The sequence below is a fragment of the Leuciscus leuciscus genome (assembly GCF_965113295.1).
Source record: "Leuciscus leuciscus genome assembly, chromosome: 24".
In the NCBI taxonomy this organism is placed as follows: domain Eukaryota; kingdom Metazoa; phylum Chordata; class Actinopteri; order Cypriniformes; family Leuciscidae; genus Leuciscus; species Leuciscus leuciscus.
Window position 1 is genome coordinate 14,129,296 of NC_138723.1, and position 18,949 is coordinate 14,148,244.

General features: G+C 37.9%; 1 protein-coding gene across 1 annotated transcript in view; it reads right to left on the minus strand.

The window, feature by feature from the left end:
- pcdh1a (protocadherin 1a) overlaps nucleotides 1-18,949 on the minus strand; it is a 76,291-nt gene that overhangs the window by 20,116 nt on the left and 37,226 nt on the right. Inside the window, exon 4 of the mRNA XM_082158178.1 lies at nucleotides 5,401-5,620. Coding sequence (XP_082014304.1) covers nucleotides 5,401-5,620 — 220 coding nt within the window. The remainder of the gene's footprint in view (nucleotides 1-5,400; nucleotides 5,621-18,949) is intronic.

Genomic DNA, 18,949 nt, shown 5'->3' on the forward strand with positions numbered 1-18,949 from the left:
ACCATATACCACCAAATTACATCATACACTTCAATCTGATCCAGGATCAAAGGGGAATTGCGCGGGTGCCATGGAAACACACTTCAAAGACTTCCTCTTCCAGCATCCAGTGTAAACCTCTGCAACTGACTGGTGTTCGCACAGAATAGACGGCGGGTTTTGTTGACTTCTTAAGAATAAGAATATGTCTGACAACTGCCTGAGCTCAAATTTGATATTTACTGATGGAACGATATAACTCTGCTGCAAACTGCATAATGAGAACTGTCAAAAGTGTAAATTCTTGAATTACGTTGATGTTAGAGAGAAGTGTGTTTTCTCTAGCACAAAATAAGACTTGATTAGCATGGCATAGCACTGTTATAATTCACAGAAGTGCTGGTTGTGATGTCACAAAATGGCGTCGGCTTGTCTCGTGAATATGAATTAGGTTATGCACAAACAATTTAACATAATCTTGTACTGTTTTAAAGTGGTCCACTCACCTCGCCACATATTTAATCTGATCTGCCACTGTCGTTCCTGGGATTTTGCAGGTCAGTGGATAAGTGCAATGATCAGCAACTGAACAATAACTGACTTTATGGTCCAGTATTCTAACTGTGAGTTCTAATCCACACTAATACAACTTTTTATATCAGGACTGGGTTGACATTTGTTTGCATTTTCTCTTGTGATGTCACTAGAATGGATGTAGCGGTTCGCTGAAAAGCAACATATTAGAGTGTGAGAGGTGTATGCTGGAGAGAAAATGCTGCTGTCACTTTCCACAACTGATAAGAAACACAACCAACATACAGCAGTAAAAATAACAAATTCCAGCACCGTATTGCCGCTCATTACAACACACACTAACCAAACAAATCCATACTGAAGAAATTGGAGATGTGTTAGATACATCCCTGCCACAAGCTTTCATAAAGTTGTGGAAACATTCAAAAATCGGCATTGCTTGGAAAATGGAAAAACAAAGCAAAATGCAAACCGCATAAATTATCTCTGTTGTTTATTAAAGCTATAAACCCTGTGAAGATGTGGTTTACAGTGAATTTAGAACAGCTAAGGGACGTTGTTAGGTGCGAGAATAAGCGGAATGGCTGCCAAGAAACACACAAGTGCAGTGGCGCAGTAATACTGATGTAATGAGGTCACATGTGTATGTTTGTAAAGTAATATTCAATGACTCTGAGCCCCAATGGCATCCAATCAGCATCAAGGACCGGAACTATCCGTTTTATTATATTTTTTTTATATTTTTTTATACTGCATTAAAGGAATGTTACAGCTTAAATAAGTTACTCTAAAAAATACTGGGTTGTTTTAACCCATGTTTGGATCAAATATGGATAAACCCAACCGTTGGTTTACATTTTTTAATTACATTTTACCAATGGTTGGGTTTATCCATATTTGACCCAAACATGGGTTGAAACAACCCAGCATTTCTTTTATTAACAGCATGTATAATTTTATTTTTAATTATAATATATTCTAATATTATATATTTTGATTCAGATCATGTCAACTAGTGATTATACGGAGGATATAATGCGAAATTACCCATAAAATCTGATTATTGTTTCTGACTGGCTGATTATCAGTGATTTAGTGACACCTTGTGTTAATTCCATTTTCATTTAGATTAACTAAAATAACTAAAACTAAAAACTAAAATGTAATAAAAAAAAACGTACAACTAAAACAACAAAAGTACAACTTAAAATAAAAATGAAAATGAAAACAGAAAATATAAAAATAAAATCTAATTCAAAATATTAACAAAAACTATAATTATTACGTATATAATATATAAATAACATGTATAACACTGCTTTGTTGCTGGATAGTGCAAAGTTTACTTTATTTTGTAGTATTTTGCTACGGGACAATTCAAATATTTAAAGTATTATATTAATGACAATATAAAAAAAAATACTACTATTATATTATTATAATTCAGTATACATTAGTACATAATATACTGGTCACCCCACTCCTGAAAAAAATAAAAAAAATAAAAAATAAATCTGTCGACCAATAACGTCAAACTGTGTGATCGAAGGTTTGTAGCTGTTGTGTTGAAAGCAATGCACTGTATATGCATATTATAAATCACTAGGCTCTCCTATGTGCTGTGTAACACTGTCAAGATGACACCGATCAATCATTAGTCGATTGACAGATGAGAGGTGTAGTGACAGGCTGAAACATTAGCGGAGCTCTTGGTACGTCAGTTTGCGGTCTTATGGATGGATTAGAGGTATCATGTATTTTGCACTCTGTATTGATAGCAGCTAACAATGGTTGTTGTGTCAAATATCCCGTGAAGGGCATGTGAAATATTACATCTGCCATTTGCTCAGCCTGAGAGATGGACGATATTCGACACGTTGTCCAGGGCTGGAGAAACGATATGTTTAGAGTTGCAGACAGTCGTTCACTGAATTGGTCACAGGCTGCAGGTGTTCACTGTATATCTAAAATAGGCAAGAGAACAATGCATTGTGTTCCAGGACTGTCATTGAGAATTGAGAATCTACAGAGGCGGTAACAAAGGTCAGAGCAAATCATAAAACACCATCGTTTCCTGCATGAAGGGGCCAACATCAGCAACATAAAAAAAGGAGACTTTTTATAACCAAAGGCCAAACTGCTTCTGGGATCCGCAGTGTCATTTCTGTTGTGGGCCACAGACGCACAGGAACGGTGTGTGTGTGAAGTTCACATATTGCTTTTCATCTAGCTTAAACGGAGTGACACACCGAGCACTCCACCCCCCTCACCCCAACCCCCCACCTGTCAATCAGCCCAACGGCAGCGAACAAAACCCTCCACCAGCCCTGCTTGTCACCCTGTCACTCAAATCCCACCGCAAAAATAAATAGGGGGCAGGAAGCAGCACCGTACGGTAGATGGCTCGAGGGGTGGGGGGAGCGGGAACAACAGCCTTTTTAAAATCATTTTCTCCTCCGTAATCTCCCTGAGGTGAGAATCACATTTTAATTAGGTCTACCTCTGGTTAACAGTTCCCCTCCCTGCCTGATCAGTGTACGTGGCCACCCGCCGGTGCTGTCAGACTCGCTCACTCTCAGATCAAACTGGATCAAATCAAAGATGCCAACAATCCTCAGTCCTTCTCACTCTCGTGACACTACCCCAAAACACAACGCAAGTTTGTGCCACGTTAGTCTTTAAAGGAGTTTAAAAAACATAAACATTTTGTGATTTTCTTACTCACCCTTATGCTTTTGTTGTTGCGCCACAGAATACACACAAAAAGCGTATTCTGTGTATATACTATATATATATAAATATATATATATATATATATATATATATATAAATAAATGTATATATATATATATATATATATATATATATATATATATATATATATAAATAAATTTATATATATATATATATATATATATATACATTTTCTTTCATTTTTATTATATATATATATATTATTAAAATTAGTAATAATAATAACAATTATATAAAAATAACTATATTAATATTTATCATAATTTTTTTGGGGGGTGATTTTCCTTTTATTGTGACAGGACAGTAGAGAGATGACAGGAAACAAGGTGGGAGAGAGACGGGGAATGGGATCAGGAAAGGTCCACGAGCCGGGACTCGAACTCGGGCCGCCCGAGCGCAAAGGCGCTGCATGTCGGCGCACTGACCACGAGGCCATTGGCGCTGACAATATTTATCATTATTATTGTTGTTGAATAATCATATTCTATGGGTTCCATTAGAAAAGTGGCCTGAAGAATTGAGATTTAAACTTGATTTTAACTCCACATTTTAAAGCTCTAGGGGTCACATCTTTGTCACCTTTTGCATCTCTGAGTTTGCATCCCTGACTGATAATGCTTCTTATTTGATTTGAGACCCACGGTGTAGATGAAGATTATCAGTGAATAATGACTTACATTTCTGTTCATCATACAAACCTATTGAATGGCTTCAGAAGTTTGATAGTGCAAAAGTTTTATGGTAATTTCAGTTCTTTTCAGCCCTATAAAAAAGTCTCAGGTTACGTACAGTATGTAACACGGTTCCCTGACAGCAAAATTAGGTCATTAGCTCATCACCATTCGAAAGGGAATCTCAGTTTTAAAAATACCAGAATACAGATTTTGAACAACATGAGGGTGAGGGAATAATCAAATAATATATATATATATATATATATATATATATATATATATATATATATATATATATATATATATATATATATATATATATATATTTATTTATTTTATAATTCATATTCTGATTCTTATATTGTTTGGGGTGGAATATTCCTTTCAAAGGGCCTTTATTCACATATTCCCGAAGATATTGGCCAAAAACCATCATGCAAAATCATGCATAACACATCAGACATAGGTGAGACCCACAAGGCAATGTACAAACAGAAGGTCATGTGTTCATTTGCCGTAGGATTTTCTCTGCAGAACACAGAGCCAGTCACATGCGGTGCTGACATTTCACTTCCTAAACGGTTCCCCTAGAATCCGATGCATGTCTGTGGGTCTGGCAGACACCCCCTACACGTGGAGTAGGTTCCCATTGTGATATCAACAGGACGTTGTGTTTCACAGAGCATGTTAAAACACTGATGTGAGAAGACTGAAGTACATTTCACAGCTAAAATGTTAACACAAGCTCACAGAGGCATCCAGAGGAATATCAGCATGTTAATTCAGAACAACAGCCCAAATAGAGAAAAACTCTGAAGGAGATAGGTGCGAAAAAGTGGTATTATGGAAGCATTGCTGTTGTAATGAAGATTAAATTGAACAGGGACAAATTTGCGAGGGCAACATTTAAAATGGCAGCTGCTGAGAGGATGTTTCTGGTTATGAGAACGACAATATAAATGAATTACAGACAGCATGTCTAGTACATCTCCTGCGGAATTTAGTAATGGCTGAGCGGTATTGACGTTAGACTATCCTGCTTAGTCCTTGCGTTTTCTTTTTTTGGTTTCGCTTTCCGTCTTATTGTTTTATGACCCCAGCAGCTGCTGCGAGAGCAGTTTGGCTTCAGCAAAGAAGCTGTTTACAATCAGCACACTGTTGTCTGGGCAGACGTCAAAGTGCAGATTTATTTGGAGACCAAAAGCTCCATTAGTCTGAGTTTTTAATTAGCACACTTGTGTGAGAGGGTCATTAAGAATGATTTGCTGTTGTGATTGAGGGCTTGCTGATGGGCAAGACACAGACCCTGCTGAGTCTGCTTCTGACCCCAAACGCATAGATCTAAATGCGGCCAAAACAAAGCAGTGTTGACGAAAAAAAAAAAAAAAAACACTCGGACTTTGCACTGGATCCAGTGCTACCCTGCTAAATGAGATGTAACAGAAGTCTAAGATCCTACCAGTTTCTGGGTGTTCCATCTCTCCGATGCTGCCATCAGGGGTGGTCCGTTCGTAGTGGTCCTCAGGCAGGGCGAGGGGGCCGATACGGGGTCCTGAAGAGCTCTTGCTGCTGGGGGTCTCGGACTCCTCCAAGCCACTGTCATAGTAACTTTGCTGAGAGGAGTCGTGCTGATCTTGCACGGGATTGGCTGTGGAGAACGTCACTCTGCGATGCGGGAGCTGCAATCGAGAGGAAAGAGGGGCCTTCAGTCACACAACAATCTAATTATAACTTTAGGCCCCAAAACTAGGCTAATTGACCACTAAATTTGTAATATCACACTTCAGCAGACGGGCATTTTCAATATGTAATTTCCAGAGGGGCGGCTAATGAGGAAACGTTTTGTTCAAATTGAGGGGAAATGGTAAAGAGGGAATCACTTATTATTAGTATCTCTTGGCAGAGGGGGGAAGCATTATAATTCTCCTTTGATATCACTGCTTAGGTGACCACATTGTTTTTCACAAGGCCAATGAGGGCAAACACTCGGGCTGAAATACAGAAGCGCAGAGCTCATAAAACAGTGGAAATCACAGAATCCTGCAGAAAAAGCCTCCATTCCCAATTCCGTGTGAGCTCAAAGCTCAACAACTGCAGGGACGGATCGATAGTGCCAGGCTGCACACACGTACAAACACACACTCAGACTGGCAAACAGAACCATTTTAGAGTAGGAATTAGGGCCATTAAGAGAGCAATTTCAGTTCATATAAAAAGCCCATTAACAAGGCCATTTAAAACATATAGAGAGGCCATTATTAAGGCTATGTACTTCACATCCCAAAGTTGTGAGGCTTTCTTTTCCCCCTTCTAATTCAGCATGTTTATTTATAAGCATTCATCAATTTGTATGCACATTATTTTCTTGACTTCTCCCGAAAACTAATGTCCAAATTGTTTAGAAGTGCATTGCACATACAAATATTGTTAATCTGTACATTTGCATAGCAAGTCATGCAAGGTATTGCTCATTTACATTCATGACAGGGTTGCGCAGTATATCCGCAGCACAATTCTAAAAATCCAACACCAAGAAGAAAACGACATACTCTCCAAACAGTGTCACTGATGTTCACTTCAAGTATAGACAGATTTGTTAATTATAATGGGAGTGATTTTGTTTGGATGTGTTGCATTGAGCTGCATGCATCAGGTGTAACTGTATATATATATATATATATATATATATATATATATATATATATATATATATATAGGCTACATAAAAATATGCACACACAAACACACATTAATGTTGTATGTAACATATTAATGTTGTGATATATATTATAATACATACAGTATATATATATATATATATATATATATATATATATATATATATATATATATATATATATACATTTAGGGGTTGGATTTCCAGCAACATTAACTATATTGTGATATACTGTATACTATTACCATGATATACAATTACTTGTACTGTGATACAAGGTCTTGGTCATTCGGCCCATCCCAAATCTATTCACTTAAATACACATCCCCTCATTTCATCATACATGCACTTCCACTGAATATTTGTACTTTGTGCTCACTCTTTACTCTCTCATGCTCATGTGAGTTGTAGGCCTGTTCTTCGTGTGCTCCCTTGTGCCCTGGTATTTACGGTTAGTGAGGCACTGAAGTGCGTAGACGAAAATCCTCACTGCACAGTAATTACTTCGACTTCCTTAGCAAACTCAGACATGGACTCGCAGCATGAGTCCCTCTGTTGTCAAAGCTTTCATTCAATGAGTGTGTGCGTGTGTGGAAGAGAGAAAGAGATACAAAGGAGAACCATGGGTCTTTTTGTCTTGGGGCAGAAACTTTTTAATGTATTTCCTTTTTTAATTTTCTTATTAATTTGTAGTCTTTGATGTGCAAGGGACTGCATGCACACCATTCTTTGGGTGGCACATGTTTTAGTCACTGTTTTATCTTTTGTAAAATGTGCTTATCGTGCTTTGTAGAAAATGCAAATGGAACTGCTTGATCACTGTAAAGGGATGTAGTGATTACAAGGCCACATGTAGTATGCAAATTGTAGTGTTTGATCTACAGTAAGGGACTTTGAAAAGAAAAATCCTCAAGTGCGGTTTTATTAGGGAAAGCACATTATAATGGTTATGATATTTTAATTGCTAATATCATTGCCATCCCAGGTACCATCCTGGAATAATTCCATTCTCGGTGACTGGAATTGTACTTCAGACACGTTGCTATTTAAACCTAAGAGAGGCATTTAGTTATTTAAATATGGATTCTTGCTTAAACTGCTCCTACAGGCATTGCTTGCGAGTCAGCAGTTTTATCCCCCCTTAGCGCTGGAAGCTGCAGCTCTGCAGTTCTGCAGATGGGATATAGTCTTAGCACCAAGTCCAGTCTCTCTCCCTCCAGGGGGAGCACTGCAGATCTGGGAGGGGGGTTGTTGTAGTAGGGGTCTCAGCAAAGCAGGACCAAGATAAAGTAACAGAACATTGGCTCTCAATGCAAGAAGGCCAATCTCCAATCTAGCTGGCTTGAGTTTTGCACTGATGCCTGGAGTAAAGTGATCCCTGATTAGAATCGACCTGCATGGATTCTGATGACTGTGAATTGGATAAGTGGAGTTTGGTACTTTGGAGAGAGAGGGTCTCATAATAGAATGGATTGGAAGAAGAGCTGGAGAGAGAATCTTAAGATGGTAGAGGGACCTGGAGTGGGTAGAGTCTTGGATTGGAGAGTGAGTGCCTTGGACTGGGCAGAGAATTTTGGACAGGACAGAGAGTCTTGGATTGAAGATGGTCCTGGTTTGGAGAGAGGGACTTGGACCAGGCAGAGAGTCTTGCTTTGGAGAGACATCCTATAACTAGGCAGGGAGTCTTGGATTGGAAAGGGTTTTGAATTAGAGAGAGAAGTTTGGACCAGGCATACAGTCTTGCTTTGGAGAAAGAGGCAAGAATTAAGCAGGGAGCATAGGATTGGAGAGGGTCTTGGACAGGAGACTGTAACTGGAGAAGGTGAGTGCTAATCTGCTGTCTCCAGGACAGATATTGAGAATTGTTAAAAGGGTTACTGGGACTGGCTGTTAAACTGGACTTGAAACCAAAGAAAGGTTAAATTACCTTTTGCAAAAATGACCCAACAAAGTAGAAAAGAAAGACAACGAGGCCTTGAAGGAATTTGAATTTAAAAAAAAATGGGAAAATGGAATAATAAAAACATGCAAAACTGAATATAGACTGAATATAGAAGAATATAATCCCCGCACAGATATGACATCAAAATGAAGTCCAATGGACAGAGACAGAGGGATAAAATGGCGTTGCGGGGCTTGGGTGTTGTGCCTCTGAGCGGATAATGGAGTGCGACCTGATTTCTGTCTTTTCATCATGCACAAGGTGTGGTTTTAGGTGAAATACTCCACAAATGTATAGCCAATACACAGGGTGGTTTAAGCTGCAGGCAGGGCGGCGAGGCTGAGCTTTTCCTACCAGTGATTCATTCAGCCTATTACTCCTGCATGCTGTCATACCAAATGGCGTGAACTATGAGATTTGTCATTAGAAGTGGCAGCTCGATCCCCTGTACTCTGCGTTCGGCCAATGCAGGCTTTTACTGTGTCAGTGCTGTTGCAGCTTCAAACCCTGTACCAGTTTTAAACATTCTGCTTTAGTAGTGCGGCTTTCTAGGCAGGGAGGGAGATCTATCGAGGGAGAAGCTCTCATGTCTCTAATGCACAGAGGGGTTTGTATCTACCGAGCTTTGCTGGTGCAATTAGCCACTAGTGAATGCTAAACAAGTATGACAATAGCTTTCTCCTGCCTTCTCTCATTTCAATCACCTGCTCTTCTTCTTTTTCTTGGTTCATGTCTTGACTTTTTTCCTCTTTTTCGCAACTACCCCCTCCATTCTGTTTTATTCTCCAACACATTTCCAGAGTGCCCCCTCCCCAACTCAACATTTCTCCCTCCCTGTGTCTCTTTGATAAGTCTGGACTCTTTGAAGACCCTCGTGTCACACTTCTTGCCTCCAAGCTATTGCACCTACAAAAAAAGAGAAAGAAACACAACTCTAAAAGATGGAAGAGGAAAGAGCCAAGGAGGTGAGAGTCGGATGGAAAATAAGAACGGATCCTTATGTGCCTAACACCCCCCCCGCTCTCTGTGATTTTATGCTGGCTGCATCTCTTCCGAGGTGCACTCCTTCATTGTCATGTTTGTTTGCGCAGCTCATTTTTCCTCTGCTCTACATGCCTTCTGAAGCAGCGGCTCATTGATCCTCGCACACGCCTGCAGCCCTGCAGCCTGAACGCTCGCTCAGATCCCCTTTGACTAACGCATGGCGGCAAGAGTTCACCCACCGACTTTAACCAAGCGAGAGCACAGAGGTTCACACTACATCTCCTACTCAGTGTGGGTGCACAAGGGCAGGAAAGATCTCTAAATTAACCATAGGACAGCAGCTGAGAAAACAACCTTCAATAGCTACCACATAATATATCACAGCAGACAGCACAACAAACCTTTCCAGACACGTCATTGAAAATCCTATACAAATAGTTGGTTTTAATGCCTGAAAAAATGACAAAAATAAAACTACAAAAAGTCAAATAAAAACAGCAGTACTTCAATGGTCTAGGGCAAAAGTTTTAAACCAGGGACCACTATTCTACCAAATAATGGAAACAAAATTTCAGCAGATAAAATCACTCATGTTTGGAGTGATTAGGAGGAGATAACACAATATTATACAAAAACCTCTACAATCACTACGCTATGCAATGAGTGTGTGAAGTGAATGAGTATAAACTCTGAAAGTAATGAGCGCAAATCAAACAGCTGTGGCCAAGCTTGGCAAGAGTAATATAATCTAAAATACTTAAAATACTAATCTTATACATTTTCTACTATTTCATACAATATGTCTATTTAAACGATTTAAACCTTGTATGATATGATATGATACACGAATGAATGAAACAAGCATAGCATGATCACAAATCAAATTGCATTGCTTTGCCATCTCTGCGGATCTCTCAGAAACCAGCTCTTGGTCAAGAGTAATATCAACTAAGATACTGAATCATACACATTTCTACTTGCTACTTGATATGTCTATTTAAACATTTTAAACCTTGTACAATATGATAGGCTACATGATATTTATCGTCTCACTCTCTCTCGGAGATGGCAAGCATTTATTGTATTCTTTATCATTTGTTCTAATTTGCATTTGTTTGCATCTTCCATGTCCTGTATGTATTCTGCAGAACACAAAATAAGATATTTTGAAGAACTTTCGGGTGAATGTGCTTAAATAGTACATTAATTAACTTGTTATTTCTAGTCTTATTCACAAAACTCAGCTCTATTTGAACTGCACTATTACCTCCCACAGAAAGGCAGGTTGGAAACATAATTTTATGACAAAGAAACGTTAGTGCACATTTTCTATTGATCATGGCAGCAGTTGTTAATCAATGATGATCACATTATAAAGAGAATGATGCCTTTATGCTTTACATAATTCTTAAGTGAATTGACCACTAAAAGAAGACAGCACGGGCAATTAAATGGCGCTAAAAACAGACACAATATATTCTTAGTGAATTTTCCTGGTGTTAATTTTTTTTCTTTTGCATAATGACAACATGATGATTAAAATACTTTAATATACAAATACTGTTGATAAAACCAGGACAAGAAAACAAAAAAACATTGCAAGATATTATTGGACTTGAAATGTTTTTGAGAAAGAAAGAAAATAATTTTTAACGGATATTTATGTCTAAAGGCAAAAACTGACAGCTAAAAAAAGCTATAAAAATCGTATACATTATATAATGTAGCAAGGTCTTAATTAAATTGTTCTTAAACAAATTAGTCTACCTTTTTTATAGTGTGTCTCTGGGATGAAAGAGTCTATGTGAGGGATTTGCAATGTTTTAAAAGCAATGGTCTAGACCAACTTTGGAATGTCATTGTTGACCTTGCTGTGAACCCATAACCTTTCAAACTCTTCGGCCTCCTGTCTATCAGTGAGACGAGATATAAAACAAACACTCCAATCTTCACACCTTATAACACTCTCCCATCTCACCTTTACTTTCTTCACACCATCTACATTTTAACCTTTCTCTACTCCCAGTTCCTTCACACCCTCTATATTTTACCTTTCTCTCCTCCCTTTTCTCACCTGGCATCTGTCACTCCCTTTCTGCCTCCCTCACAATCTCTCTATCTCTCCCCCAGCCCACCTCTCTGGAACTGTAGGCCGCCATTTGGGATTTGGAGGAAATTGAATTGAATTATGAAGGAATTTCTCTGCAGTTCGATTGGCATCATTTCCCCCCTCACAATAGAACATCATTCTCATATCTCTTCGTGTGAGAGAATGAAAATAGGCCCGGGCACCATTCTCTCTCTCATCCTATTAAATTGAATTTTTCATATCAGAGGGCACCCGAGACATCTGCCGATTCTTTTAATGCTGGGGAGAAAAACCCATTTCATAACATATGAGAGGTATATACCTGCGATTTTCAATGTAAAAATCAGACTTCCTGCGAGAAGAGTGCGGATCCTTCACAGGATAACATAAAATAATAACACCGGTCTCTTTTACAACATTAGAAGCGGAGCTCTGTCAGTGGTGCGTAAGTGTCAAGTTTTCTGAATATTACCATTTAATCCGGGTGGATCAGGCAGCTGCATTTCTGCAATAAGTCTTTATCCAGAGGGATGCACTGGTCGGCCCTACTGCAAGTGTTTGCATTCAGAGGTAGGCAAACACTTGGGCTTGGTTTCCTAAATTGCATTTCATTTGGGCTGTGTTCTGAAAGTCCTTGTTTTGAAAATATTGAGTGACAGTGGGAGAGGCAGTCGGAATATTAAACCACGATATGGAGGTTGAATGGAAAGGAGAGAGGCACAAAAAAGAGGGAGAAAAGCACTCGAGAAATTAATCCTCAGTATCCACTCCCAAGTGGACACCTTTTTCCTTCTTAAACCTCCATTTCAGAGTTAATATCTCAGTCCCTAAAGCTCCTGGCTGGAAGGCATGCATGGAGCTCAGCCTTAAATTGCTTTAAGGACCTGATATATAATGGGATTGTGGGGAGAGATGACAAAGCTCTCAAGCTTGCGCTAGACTTTAGGAGTTCCCTCTGGAATTGTTTTTGCATCACTATTAATAGGCTATGATGGAATAGCTCGGAAGGTAGTTCACAGTTAAAAATTATGCTACTAAAGACAATTGCTGTATTACAGTGGTTCTCAAAATGTGGGATGAGTATTGTAGAAATGCTGTAAAGGTGGTGTGGGAGACTGCCCTAGTTCTCAAATCTTGTACATTTTTACACATTTAAATCTGACGCATTGACGATAAACATGAGAACCAATGAAAAGTGGGCACGGTTTCTCCTCCTCCTATGGTGTAATCAAAGACGTTCTAGCATGGATCATTAACTCTATAAAGACTGCTGTATCATATTTGATACTTAAATTTGTTGTACACAATCTATTCCATGCCTTCTGTCATCAGATTCATAGTTTATACTAGTTTAGCAAGTAAAAGGGCCCTCAGTATCATTCTAAAAATGCACTTTTTTTTTTAATGTGAAATCTTTAATAATTTGTTATAAAATCAGCATTAGAATGTTAGTAATATTTCAATATAAACACTAAACTGGATTGAAGCAACTTAGATTTACTTGATTAAAGTCATGCGAAAATGTGAGTATCAAATATGATCAGGCATTTTGAGGAATGTTTATTTACACATCTCTAAATCATCATTGTATTGCATTGCATTATAGTTTTTGCCCCCATAATAAAAACTACAGAGTTTTGATCATAAAACTAAGAATTTAAATATCATCTTACTAGGACATATTATTGGGAGATTTGTGAAAACTGATATTTAGCCTGTATGCATTTTATGTAAGTAATCTGCTATACTTTTATAGAATCTCAATGATGTGCATTACAAGCTATCATAATTTCCTATTTTTGGCCACATACATATCAGCAATTGCACCAAACTGCATGTGTATGCTTCTGAATAAAACTGAGATGTTTTTCCCTCCCGAGAATCATACTACTGTATATGAGCCACAAAAACCTGATGTATAAATACAAATATGATTTTTTATTTATTTATTTTGTTCAATAAACGGTTCCATTAAAAAACAATGTTTGGACTATTATTTCATTTTTACAGGGATAACAAGGCAGATTGAAATGGTGGAGGGCAAGATTGGCAGTAAACAATGACTTAAATTCTGGTCTGTTCCTCACACAAATCAATACCAAAAATGAGCACCACTGCTGTAGATCTATACATTTTCCGTACATTCTAATTTAAAAAGAAATGACTAACCACACTCTGAATTTCCTCAACATATAAAATAAGAGAGACTATATTAAAGAATAATGTTTAATTAGAAGCCAGAGAGCTCTTTCATCTCTTGCTCAGAGCTCTATGCCATGGCAATGGAACTAGGACAAAATTCCTTTATTGATCCATTTGAGCAACCCCGTGGTTTGGCAGCTGCCTAACTGTGTTCAATCAGACGTAAAAATGACTCTTAGAAAAATTCTTTATCTGCAGCGAGGCCGGCTCACTCATGTGATTTCTCCCTTCGCTTCCGAAATCAGAAGGATGTCTTGTACGGAGTTCTGTTTGCAAATATCAAAGGAATTGATGGAGTCGATGATTCTGCTCACATCTCATCCTTCGCCCACTTTAGCCAGTGGGTGAAACACACGGCGGAGAGCTGATGAATTCAAAGCTCTGTCCTCTTAATGAATTAAAAGCTGATTACAGATGGGTGAGTATAGCTCTGGCTACAGCTGGGCCTGCAAGTGAGCTGAGGGAAGGAGAGAGAGAGAGCGAGAGAGGTAAGTCTCTAAAGAAGAAAACAGTGCGGGATAAAAAAAAAACACTGCCGTAAGCCAGAAACAAACTATCTTGTGAAGCCTGGTAATCAGAAAGCATTGATCCGACATTTCCAATTAAGTGAGGACGCATGTAGAGTTGAGGAGTTTGTGATTACGCATTCATGCGTGTGCGTGCAAGGCAAAGTGTTTGTCTGTGCTTAGTGTGGTGTGATAATGGCTTGAAAGTCAAGACATTCTCTCGCTCCCCTCTCTCTCTCTGTTTCTGTGCATTATCTGAATTCAAACTAAAACAAGCGAACCAAAGTTTTACACTGTACCATGTAATAAATGAATGTGGCAGCAGTTAATGCATACAAGAGCACCCATGCAGGGGATGTGCAACAACAGATTTCCTCAAAAATGTACTCGGATTTCCACTGAGTTCAAACGGCTATCAAATTCTACACATCAAACAGATTTAGTAGACTTAAGGCATCTTTACACGGCTGAGTTAGGGCTGCTCTGTGTTTGTTTGTAGATGTAATGCTGCATAAAAGCCTGACTTAATTATGCCTGCTCTGACTCACTTCAGCCTCTAGTATCAAAGTATATGGTTATCAGTGTTGGGGAAAGTTACTTTTAAAAGTAATGTGTTACAAAATTGCATCACTCCATCAAAAATAACTTATGAGCTATGTTACTTTTGCATTACTTTTTCTCACCTGGGGCTGGGCTTGCTTGTTTGTTTTTTAAGAACAACAACAAAAAAAGTTATATTTTTGGCAAAAGTAAAGGCCCTTTTACACCAAATAAATATCCTCAGGCTGAAATAAATGCAAATTCGCATCTGTACAGTAGAGGGCGCAACTCAAACAAACCTTTCAGCTGTGCAAAAGAATAGTACACAGAAGAAGAAAGTTTGCATTTCATTGTTTTTATTCATTTTGAGTAACACTGAATGTTTTGGTGCAAGTGAGATGAGTAAATGCTGACATTTAGTCTAGAACTACAATAACCATCATGTTTACACAGTGCACACAATGTCTCTGCACCTTACTTCCAATTTGTCAGTCAATAAATGGGAAAACAAAGTAGGCTACCTTATGCTACTATCAGTAGGCTAATTATTCATTAGTTGTGTATGACACATTTTGGAAGTAAAATAAAACATTTTCTTACTTGCAGAGCAATACATATTAAGTATTAAGTGTCTTCTTTATTGACTCGTGCTGGCTACTTGACAAGTCATAATTCATAAATGATGTCAGACTGAATCTCCTGTGTATGTGTGTTAATTCAAAAGATTGGCTAATTTGAAAATGCAACCTTTTCCACAAGCATTTAAACATAATTTAACTCTAAATAAACAAATTCCACAGATTTTCTCCCAGCACAAAAAGTGTGAGAAAGTTTGGCAGGTGTTGGCCTACACAAGTATTTTATCAGCTTTATTTTATCATCAAGAGGGCCAAACTTAGCAGGTTTCACAACATTTCAACACTTAGTTTGCTAATTAATATTAATATGCTTGAGGGTCCTGTCACCTGCTCCCTCAACAGTGGATAAGACAGGGATTGAAAAGTACCAACCTTCTGGGGACTAGAGTTTTCTTTTGCAGAGGAACTCATCTCCAATTTTTTTGTTTGTTTTGGATTTGGTTCAAAGATAGCCCGTCGTTTCTCATGGAAATTAAGTGAGTCAGCTAGTTGGGGATTAGAATAGCAGATGGGAGAGAAAAGGAGGCTTCTCCAAGCTGCAAACTTAAATCTACATTCATTTTATTGGAGATGTTTTCAGCCAATCAGTATGTTGGGATTTGAGGCAATGGCTTTACTAGGCTTTATAGGGGGTTTTGTAGGTCAGTGGACTAATCGGGAGCCAGAGGTGATATTCTGCAGCGTACATTGACCTCCATTACACTACTGCAGGACATAAGAAAGAAATAGTGAGAGAGAGACAGAGATACCCATTAGTCCCATGTTAAAGCAACTCATTTCAGTACATTTCTGACCACAAACTCCGAGGCAGATTGGAAGCAGTCTGGCCTTAGTCTGTATGTAACACGGCACTTCCGTGGCCATAAAGCTCCAGGGACCTTATCAGTGCAGTGATCGTGTCAAATACACAGAGCGCTTTCAACTCTTCTAAAACATCCACAGACTCACACTCCAACTGTAACTGGGATAGACATTCACAATTGGCTTGGAAAAAAGAAACAGAACAAAATCATAAAAAGGACCTGACACATGGTCTCGATCCCTGCGGACACATGCAGGCCACGCCACATTTTCCAGTCTGAAAACCTGGGCAACAGTGTGTGTTATAACCACTTCCAGCTAATACGGATCAACAATTACAAAAGCTACAAGCTACAAAAATTTACAGAAAAGCACCATAAAGCTTTATAGTGTTATTTGCTTAAAATCTCGCCTTCTATGATATATCTGGTTTAAATATATTCAGATATGACCAAGATGCTATTTTGCATGCTACTATAAATTTAAAGTCATTTAAATCAAATTTGAGATATTTTCAAAAAGTAGTTGACAACAACTACTTAATCTTTTTGAATGTATTACTAATATACTAGAGCATTTTCATGGCAGACAAACATGTAAACTAAGTTTACTGCTTAAAACGAACTACTGCTTAAGGGAGAACAAAGTGTTTCTCGAAAAAGTTACTTTTTTCCCATTAAAAAACAAAAACAACTTAAAACGATTCAAAAAATGTATGTAAATTAGAAGTGCTGCTAGTTTTAGTTAATTACTCCTCAACAATGGTGCCAGGTTTAACATCAATGACATCACACATTGTGTATTGACGCATCTATATTGAATGTACACAAATACAAACAAGATTTAAAAGCAACAGCATCAAGGGCATTCAGCTATACTTTGTTCTATGGAAGAAGAGAAAAATCACATGGTATTGGCAATAATATCATGACACAGTTTACATTTTTTAACTATATTTATAAATCTTATCAAAACCAGCCCAATCTAAAACAGGTAATGTGCACCACAAGATTTTGGTCTCTTGTAGGAAGCATGAGAAAGATTTTTTTTCACCTAATACTGTTATTATTATCATAGCTGAGTCTGTTTTGAGTATGTGGGTCACATGATTTGGTTCAAATTTTTTACTTTTGTCAGCCTGACCTAAAACCCACACATTCGTCTGTGGTGCTGTACGTTCTGACTTTGTGGAAAGTTGTTGTATATTAATTACTTTGCTTCAGTAAAACAAGCAATGTGAACAATGTGAACATTGTCTTAAGAGGCTTAAAAAGAATATTAGGTCATGCAGTTCATGCTGTTATTTAGCACATTTTGAAACATCCGTATCCCCCGAGATACATTTCCAGATTATAGGGTAAGAAAAAAGGTTCATCCACAATATTGACAATATGTATTTAGGGTGTCCAACCCTGTTCCTGGAGAGCTACAATCCTGCAGAGTTGAGCTCAAACCCCAATCAAACACACACAAACCTGCTAAAAGTCTTCAGATGTAGGCCTACTTGTAAATTACATGCATGTGTGTTTGATAAGGATTGGAGGTAAACTCTGCAGGACAGCGGCCATAAAGCCAGGATTGACCAGCCCTAAGGTTGCAGATGAGACAGTTCAGTAGTGCAAAAACACAAGAAATTGAAATGCCTCAATTTTAGTACACTTAGACAATGCAGCATATTTTGCATATTACATATTTTTGCATCACATAAAACACTAAAAATATTGGTGACCTTGGCAACTTATCCTGGGACTTACAACTCCAAAACATATAAAATATTTAACAACATTTCTTTGAATTTTTACCTGAGTCTAGATGATATAAAAAATGACACAAAATGAATTTTGGCTGATCATTTCCACTCTTATTTGTTTAAGGGTTAAATTCTAAGAAAAAAATGATACATTACATAATGTATATATTTTTAAAAACGTACCACTCTGAAACGTCCTGTGAAATACGTACTTGCAAAGTCTGTGCATGAAATCTGTTCAGCATGATCATCTTGTTCAGAACCTTTTCAGGGTTTGAATCGGGTTGAATTGGTTTGAAATTGACATTAATATTTACACTAGAGAAGAACTCACTCTTATGGAGGGGAGGGACATTTCCCAAACACTAAGCTAAGCTGTGCCAATCACAACACACTGGGCCAGCTAACCAATCACAGCACATTTCCTATTTCGGAAGGAGGGGCTAAATCGAAAATGACTGTTCAACCAGACTGGGGAGAGAGGTGCTGTAATAATGTAAAATATGTGAACAATAATGTGTTTTTTGAACAATCAAGCATGAAAACATATTCTAGTACACCCCAAAAACAAACTCATGACTTCGTAAAAGGGAATAATAGGAACCCTTTAACAAAGCTATAGAGACATATATTATATATATGGTATACATAATCTCTTATGATTAGATATGTTCATACAATTTCCATCACTATTTTTTAAATCCTTGATATGCAGGTTTTTCCAGGTAAAATAATTTACATTTTTAATTTACAATCTTATTTACAATAATATTGTCTTACATGTATTGAGGCTGCATCTACATTAATCTGGATACATTTGAAAACAGCATTTTTATTTCAAAATGTTCTCCTTCCACACTAGCGTTTTCCAAAAGTTTA